The 8,855-nt window shown below is 52.9% G+C and overlaps 1 protein-coding gene across 4 annotated transcripts in view; it reads right to left on the bottom strand.

Annotated features, from left to right (window-relative positions):
* Positions 1–325: 325 nt before the first annotated feature.
* The window catches only part of ETS1 (ETS proto-oncogene 1, transcription factor), a 162,424-nt gene continuing 153,894 nt past the window's right edge, over positions 326–8,855 (bottom strand). For all 4 annotated transcript variants that reach the window (XM_029075408.2, XM_029075405.2, XM_029075407.2 and 1 more), the window contains 2 exons: positions 2,212–2,330; positions 326–1,159 (listed from right to left, as the gene is read on the bottom strand). In XM_029075408.2, the coding sequence (XP_028931241.1) occupies positions 944–1,159; positions 2,212–2,330 (335 nt within the window). In that variant the 3' untranslated portion in view covers positions 326–943. The remainder of the gene's footprint in view (positions 1,160–2,211; positions 2,331–8,855) is intronic.

Raw genomic sequence — 8,855 nt, 5'->3', positions numbered from 1 at the left:
CAATCCCAGGGTCCCCTCAAAGTGGCTGGGCCACCGAAGTGGGCAATTGCTTCTTTCTGCCCTCCGGGACCCCCTGTGGGCACGGCCGCCCCTGACAGACCACCAAGACCCCCCTGGCCCTGGCACCATCCCAGTGGGGTCTATATAAACAGTTTCCTTGCACGGACGGAATTCTCAGCTGGCAAATAGAAAAACAACTCACAATATTGCAGTACTGAGACCACCTTAGAGCTTAAGACAATTTTTTAAGAAAAAAAATACTGGCACAAAATTTAATAAAATAAAATTTAACCCCCTCCCCCGGCCGCCCCCCCGTGCCCACCCACCCCTGCCCCCCAAATGGTTTTGTTCTCTACTAAGTGAAGTCTTTCTGTACTTCAAAAGGAGATGGGAGGGAAATGAGGGACAAAGTTCAGAGTTCTCTGTGTCCCGGGGGTTGCTGCTGAAGCAGGAACTCCTCCCCTCCCCTCCCCCTTAAAGCGTCCCCCTCTCTGGGCCTTGGCCCTCCCTTCCGTCCAAACCAACTTCCCTCCGGTCAGATTCTTCACTTCCCAAACTGTCAGTTGCTTATACTATTAAGGCCAGACCCAAAGCGGCGTTTACTTAACCAATGGCTTCTGTACATGATGGCTATTTGAGCATCTTCCCCAAGAAGCCTAAATTCCCCTGGCTCCCAAGGAACCCTTCCCTCCCCCATGATGACGTGCTCAGGCCTCTTCTCCCTGCCAAAGTCCCCGGCTTCTGCTGCCAACCCCGCCGGAGTGGCCTGCCCCACCCCGAATGGAAAACCCGAGTTTGGTTTGTTTGTTTGTTTGTTCACTTCCGGAAAATCAAAAATAGAACGAAATATTTCAAAAACTCAAACGTGTCCGACTGATGCAGCTGCCGGGGGCCTTGCCCCCTGCCCCCGCGGCGTCTCCTCCTCCCCGCTGTCCCCGCCGCATCACTCGTCCGCGTCGGGTTTTACGTCCAGCATGGCGTGGAGCTCCTCGGGGGTGTATCCCAGGAGGCTCTGCAGGTCGCACACGAAGCGGTATACGTAGCGTTTGCCCGCTGTCTTGTGGATGATGTTTTTGTCGTAATAGTAGCGCAGGCCCCGGCTCAGCTTCTCATAATTCATCTTGGGCTTGTTTTTCCTCTTTCCCCACCTCCTGGCCACCTGGGGTCCACAAGGAGATGGGGTGAGCCATTTGGCCTGTGCTCAGCTGGTCATCGTGTTGGGAGAAAACTTGTAGCCCCCACAAAAGGTGTGGCCACTGGGAATTTGCAGGGGGCCAGCGGCAGTAAGCTAGCGGTGGACCCGGCCCTGCCCCACATGATGTTCTAGTGCTTAGATTCTATTCTGAATTTTAGGGAGTGGAAAACTGAGGACTGGGTCGTGAGGTGGCAATCCCCAGACTCAAGCTGCAGTTATAGGATGTGGAGATGCTTGCCGGCACTCTAGACTGTAAGCTCTAGACTGTAAGCTCGTTGTGGACAGAGAATGTGTTTGTTTATTGTTATACTGTCCTCCCCCGAGTGCTTAGTACAGTTTTCTGCACATAGAAAGCGCTCAATAAATACAATTGAATGAGTTCCTGAGATGTTGGGAGAAACTTGCAGTCCGCACCAAAGGCATTTTGAGATGTCCCCCCAACTCTCTCTAGTTTCTCCATATTGAGGGTAAGGTGGAGGAGGGGGAAGGTGGATGTAATAATAATGATAATAGTAACTGTGGTGCTTTATAAGTGCTTACTATGTGACAGACACAGGGGTAGATGTAAGATGATTGGGGTGGACATGGTCACTATCCTATATGGGGCTCAGAGTCTAAAGGGGATGGAGAATAGGTACTGAATCCCCATTTTTCTGATGAGCAAACCGAGGGACAGAGCGGTTAATTGATTTGCCCGTGGTCACACAGCAGGTGAGTGGTGCGGCCAGAATTAGAACCCCGGATTCCTGAATCCCAGACCCGGGCTCTTTCCACTGGGCCCTGCTGCTTCTCCAGGCACCCACAGATCTACAGATATCTCACTCCAACCATCTTGTGGCAAACCCACGAGTCAGAGCTAGATGAATTCCACAGGCCCAAGAGCCTCCAGGACCCAGCTGCTGGCATACAGGCTCAGGAGTCTGCTCTCGCCTGGGAAGGGAGGCCTGCTCATGCCTGCTCACCCCTTACTCATCCCCCCTCAACTCCACCTCTCCAGCCCTCCCCCATTTCCTTACCTCATCTGGGTCGGAGAGTTTGAATTCCCAGCCGTCTCCTGTCCAACTGATAAAGGACTGGCAGGATTTATCAGTGAGTAACTCCAGGAGGAACTGCCACAGCTGGATTGGTCCACTGCCTGGAAACACAGACGATTGGATAGAGTTAGGGGTGGGGGTGGCCACCGCAGAGAGTCAGAGAGTCTCCCAGTTCTCCCTGCCCTGCCCCCTTCCCCAGAGGCACAGACAACACAGAGCACAAAAGTTTTAGGAGGACCAGACTGAAGGAGAGCAAGGTGGGTGGGCGGTGGGGGGGGGGGCGGGGGCAGGCCGGGGGAAGCTGGGGGTGGGGGTGGGTGGGGCTTTCCAGTATAGTCAATCACTTGGGAAACCACAGTAGAGCCTGCACCTAGGAAGTATCTATCAATTGATAGATCAATGGGATTCATGGAGCATTTAATAAGCGCAGAGCACTGTACTAAGTGCTGACACACTATCCAACTTCTGGGAAATGGCTAGAGGACTTGGTCCCTCCTGTGTCTTTAGGGGTAGAGGTCATTCAGTACAAAGGCTTCTGGTCACTTTGACTTTGGTTGGGTAGGGTGGGTGATGGGGAGGCGGGGATGACCAGGCTATTGTTCTGCCAGTTGGGCGGCTGCCGGGGTGACGTTTATGATTTCCTCATGGTCTGGGCTGTCTAAGGCCAGGGCTCAAGCTTCCAGAACTAGGCCTCCAGCCCTCAGGGGCGACTCCCTCCATGTAGGCAGGCAGAAAGTGTCAAAGAAAAGACAGCGTGGGACTGGGAGTAAGGAGCTCTGGGTTCTGATTATCGCTCTGCTGCGGCCAGCTGGGCGATCTTGGTCAAGTCACCAAACCTCTCTGGGCCTCTGTTCCCATGGGGATATAAAACCTGCTCTTCTTCCCTCTTAGACTGGGACCCCCTCCCCCACCCCAGGAGGGTCAGGGATTGGGTCTTTTCTGTCTTGTGTTTGCCCTGGCTTGACATCAGTACCTGGCCCAGAGGAAGCGGCGGGTCCATTCAATTGTACTCTCCCAAGCGCTTAGTACAATACTCTGAACATAGTAAGCGCTCATTAAATTCCACTGATTGATTGATTGATCAGTCCCATCGTTACTGTCACAGATCCCCCAGGGAGTTGAGAATAGCCTTTGCTGTCAAGTCCGGAAAGGCCTCACCCGCACTCTGCCTCAAAGGCAGGTGTGCCCCTTAGCAGAGGAAATGGATCCTCCACCAGATTCTCTAACAGTGCCAGGGTGGCTCATGGCTGCGACCCCTCCCATGCCCCTCGTGGGCAGCTTCAGCTTCTCCCAGCAGGCACCTAGAATCTGGTGGGAGCTACAACCCCAGCTACACCTTTGCTCAAGCTGAAAATGACTCTCACCTACACTGAAAATGGTTCCTTCCCCAAAATGGGGGCAACTCTCCCCTGGTGGAAATGGTCCCTTTCTAAAAGGCAGCATTGCCTAGTGGATGGAGTTCACGCTTGGGAGTCAGAAGGACCTGGGTCCTAATCCACTTGTCTCCTCTTTGTCCTCGGACAATTCACTTCTCCATGCCTCATTTCCCTCATTTGTAAAGTGAGGATTAAGATTGTGAGCCCTATGTGGGACCTGGACTGTGTCCAACTTGATTAACTTGTATCTACTCCAGTGCTTACTACAGTGTCAGGCATATAGTAAACACTTAACAATACCATTAAAAAAAGGGGGAGGCACCTCAATGCACTCAGGAAATGGTCTTTTTCCAAAAGAAAAGGGAAGAGTTGACTGTAGTGGCCTCTCCCCGGTCCAGGATGGCTATAGATACGGGACAATTCCTCTTTATTCATTCATTCATTCAATAGTATTTATTGAGCGCATACTGTGTGCAAAGCACTGTACTAAGCGCTTTCCCGGCTCTGCCACTTGTCAGCTGTGTGCCTGTGGGCAAGTCACTTCACTTCTCTGTGCCTCAGTTACTCATCTGGAAAATGGGGACAAAGACTGTGAGCCTCACGTGGGACAACCTGATTACCCTGTATCTACCCCAGCGCTTAGAACAGTGCTCTGCACATAGTAAGCGCTTAACAAATACCAACATTATTATTACATTATAACACTATAACAACAAACAGACACTCTCCTGCCCAGAATGAGCTCACAGTCTTTACTTCATTTTGTTTTATCTCCAGCACCCCGTTTCCCTTGGCCATGTTTTCATCTCTACCATCTCACAGTTCACATGCGGTGCCTTTGTTCGCAAAGGCCTGGGAGGAGAACAGAGAGGATCGGGGGTGAGGGGTCCCCCAAAAGAAACACTCTGAGATCACGCAAACACGACGTACTTCCATGAAGTGGCACATGTGACATCTTTACACTACACTGGGTGCCTGGTGCAACACTCATTAACCCTCAGGTGTTTTGGGGCCCAATGCCCATAGGGCCCCCTGGAAGCCAGGGACCTTGTCTAAGATCTCATCTGTGCTCACAGTAGGCACTTCCCAAATGCTCAATTATTATTACTACTCTGTCTCCTCCTGTAGGGGCCGTGGACTCCCCAGAGTCCTCCCAACTGGGAGCTGATGGGGCCACCCTTTGAGGGAGAACTAGGTGACCAGTGAGCAGAGGATGATGAGAAAGTAATAGTCACCTGACCCTTCCCCATGGAACCCATTGCTCCGTTCCCAGAGTTCCAAATTGCATGAGAAGAGGCCAAGCACCCTATCCAACCCAGATAACTTACGGCAGCCTAGGTGAGTTATAGGGAGATGATTCAGAGGGAAGGGAGGTGTGGGAGAGGGGAAGAGAGGGAGGTGGGGAAAGGAGTAGAGGAGGAGATGAAGGAAAAGGAATCTATCAATCACTGGTATGTATTGAGCATTAACTATGTGCAGAGCACTGTTCTAAGCCCTTGGGAGAGTACAGTGTAACAGAATTCATCGAAACGTTCCTTGCCTATAAAGAGCTAGGGCCGTTTGGACCAGGGACTGCCTGGACTAGGGACCGACAGGACCAGGAACCACCTGGACCAGGGAAGACCAGGACCAGTGACTTCCAGAATCAAGGGCTCCCAGGACCAGCGACCGCCCAGAACAGAAAGAGTCAAGGCCGCCTGCCCAAACTAAGAGTCCATGTTGTGTGGGCTACCCTGGGCAATTTTGGGGCATTGCTGGGGCAGCTGTGGAGGGCCCATTGCTTGGAGAACTCCATCAGCTGGAGGAGTCTGAACTGAGGCCACCAAGCTGGCTCACCACTCTTCCCTCTTCCTCCCATGACTCAACCTTGGACCCACGCCTTGGCATCCATTGACGCATACTTATTCGTTCATCTGTTCATCCTTCCATATTCCTCCTAACCACCAACATGACACTATTTCCTCTCCCTCCTTCATTAATGTTTCAAAGACTGAGTTAGACCAGAAACTCCCTGAGGGTAGGGACCAGATCTTTTACTAATTGGACACTTCCATGAGTTTAGTGCAGCACTCTGCCCAAAGTGGGTGCTCAAATACCACTGCTGCTGCTTTGTGGTGCAGTTGAAGTCTCCTACTGAAAACAATCCATAAGTCTGGGTCCTGTCACTTCTAGTGAGAAGAGAGTAGTTAAACGGTAGATAGATTGATTGATTGACAGAAGAGACATATCACTTGCTTTCTTTAGGAACATCACCTCCTGCCAGAACCTGCTCGTCGGAGTGAATATAGCTTCCTGGGCTCTGGTCCTGGCTCTACCTGGAGCTGGCTACCATGGCTGAAGACCACATGGGCTCTTCGCCACTTGATGCACCGCTGCCCAACTCCTGGCTTGTTACATTCTGTTCCCCAGAAGGAACACGATGCGGAGAGACCAGAGAGGGTGAAGAGGAACACTCAAACCACAAGCACTAGAATCAACTCCTCTGCACCGGTTTTGCTGCTCCAGGTGGGAGACTCCATCCAGCCCCTGGTTTTGAGGGTACCATGTGCCGTGAGCAGAGGGGTAGCAGAGGACTGAAGAGGGTCCTGGGTCAGCAGACTGGAATTCCCCCTAGCCATCCCTCCCTTTTAAGGAAGCCCCCTGGGATGCATTTTTGTTGGCTGTGGGTTCAAGCCCAGTCTCAGGCATGAAATGTCAGTGGCCTTCTTGGTGCAGGACCCCTCCATGCCCCATTTTCCAAGCTTGGATCTGGGGGAATGTGGCAGGGCTTGGGCATCTCCAAGCAAATATCAAGGCTTGGGGGGCAGTTTAAGAGCCTACTCCCCTCTCCTATCTGCATTTCCCCCATCTCCTTTTCCCCTTTTCATTCCCTATAGGGCGGGGGAGTGGGGCAGGTAGCAGAAACACTGCAAAGCCCTTTTCATACCAGGAAAACTAAATGTGACAGGAACAGAAGGACTCCACTTATCCCCATCTCCACCACAACTAACATCACCCCCATTGCCTCCATGCCCTAGGGGTGAGCAGGAAATCCCGCCTTCACACTCAGAACTTAGCAGGAAGTCAGTGGGATCCTTCAGTGCCCCTCTAGTCCATGAGAAGATAAATGCAAGGGGCTCATGGTTAGTCACAGGACTTCATTTGTGCTAAGCACTGTGCTATCTGCTGGGTGAGAGGCAAGATAAGCAGATTGGAGAGTCCCTTTCAGGGCTCACAGTACAAGAGGGAGTGCAAGTATTTTATGCCCATTTTGCAGACAGGGGGTCCTGAGGCCCAGAGAAGTTAAGTGACTTGCCCAAGACCACACAGCAGGTCAGTGGAAGAGCTGGGGCTAAACTTTAATTGGCGGTCTCGCACTCATTCCACTAAACCAGGCTGTCTCCCTTTCCGGTTCTGGCGGTAATTTATTCCAAGAGGGCCCATCTCAGCACTATCCAGGCCTCAGGATACTGCCATGGGCCCTGCCCAATCTGGTCAGGAGTGGCGGCCGTGAGAAAACAGAAAATGAGAAGCAATGTGGCTTAGTGGAAAGTGCATAAGACTAGAAGTCAGGAGACCTGGGTTCTAATCCCTGCTCTGCCACTTGTCTGTTGTGTGACCTTGGGCAAGTCACTTCACATCTCTGGGCTTCAGTTATCTCATCTGTAAAATGGAGATTAAGACTGGGAGCCTGATGTGGGACAGGTACTATATCCAACATGATTTGCTTGTATCTCCCCCAGTGCTTAGTGCAGTGCCTGACACATACTAAGAGCTTCACAAATACCATACTTATTATTATTACTATTTATATTATCATTATTATTATAATTATTGAAACAGCAGAGATACCGCTGGGTAAGGCCCCCCACACCCCATCTCCCCCCAGACACCCAAGCCCCACCCCAGGCCCCAACACTCACCTTGCAACCTGCAGCCACCAGTGGCCACACCCCCAGGCCCCACCTCAATGCACACTTGCCCCCCCGCTTCCCGAGAGGTGAAGGGTCCCCACCAAGGCCGACCAGCGGCCCCTGCCCCACCCCCTGCCCCCCTCTCCCTGAGAGGTGAATGGTCCTCACCATGGCCGGCCAGCAGCCCTCGCCCCACCTCCCCGCCCGGCATATCTCCGGAAGCCTGCAGCTTCCCGGGGGCCCGGTGGCCTCTGCCCCGGAGATGGGAAGGGAGTGGGGGAAGGGGGAGAGGGACCCTGCTAAGAACGGGGCCAGTCAGGGTGGCTCACAATGGGGTCGCTGTCTGGGCCACACCAGTCAAGGGGCTCCTTCACCCGGCTGCTCCGCAGGGTCACGCAGCAAGAATTCAGTGGCCTCACTGGGAAAAAATGCTTCTCAAGTCTGAGCGGGGGGCGCCCGGACACTGAGGACCCTGTTGGAGGGAAACCGCCGGCCAGGGGGCACAGGCCCGGGTATGCACACGTGCACATACACAGACAGTCACACAAATTGAGCGCACGTGTGCACACACACACACAGTCACACATCTGCTGTGACCACTCTGACCCTTGGTTTCTGGGGCTCCCTCCCCTTGGGGAAGCCACCAGAAGCGAGAGTCCCAAGTGGACTGAGGATCAAACATCCGGACAGCCCCCAGCATCGCTGCCCCAGATTTTCCCCCTGTAAATGAGGGGGAGAAGGGTGGGAAATGGGATGGGGAGAGGAGCGGGGTGAGGGGACAAGAGCAGGGAGAAGGGAGAGGAAGCATCAGATACATTGAAGCCTCACGGCCCCTCTGTATGCAAGAAGCCCAATGGAATAATAATAATAATGATGACTGTTGAATTTGCTAAGCACTCATTATGTGCCATGTAATGTTCTAAGAACTGTGGTAGATAGAAGTTCATCAGATTGGACACAGTCCCTGTCCCATGTGGGGCTCACAGTCTTATTCCCCATTTTACAGATGAGGGAACTGAGACACAGAGAAGTGAAGTGATTTGTCCAAGGTCACTCAGCAGATAAGTGGCAGAGCCGGGATTAGAACGCAGGTCATTCTGACTACAAGAATCCGACGACTGGCTACCGCTCAAGCTAGGCCCTGAGCTCACAGGCCCTCTTGAGTCCCAGTCATCAGTGGGCAGATGACAGAGGCTGCTCTCCACATCCCAGTGGGGCAGCACCTTCCCCCCGGTCAACTCCGACCACACTGGTCAGTGTCCCCGCCCAGTCCTGCCCCAGCACAAGTCAGACACTGAAGGGCTGGTGGACTTGGAGAAATGGTCATCACCCTCACAGTCTCCTATGCACCGATTGC

This window comes from Ornithorhynchus anatinus, chromosome 11 (assembly GCF_004115215.2).
Source record: "Ornithorhynchus anatinus isolate Pmale09 chromosome 11, mOrnAna1.pri.v4, whole genome shotgun sequence".
Lineage (NCBI taxonomy): Eukaryota > Metazoa > Chordata > Mammalia > Monotremata > Ornithorhynchidae > Ornithorhynchus > Ornithorhynchus anatinus.
This window is presented reverse-complemented; position numbering and strand designations above follow the sequence as displayed.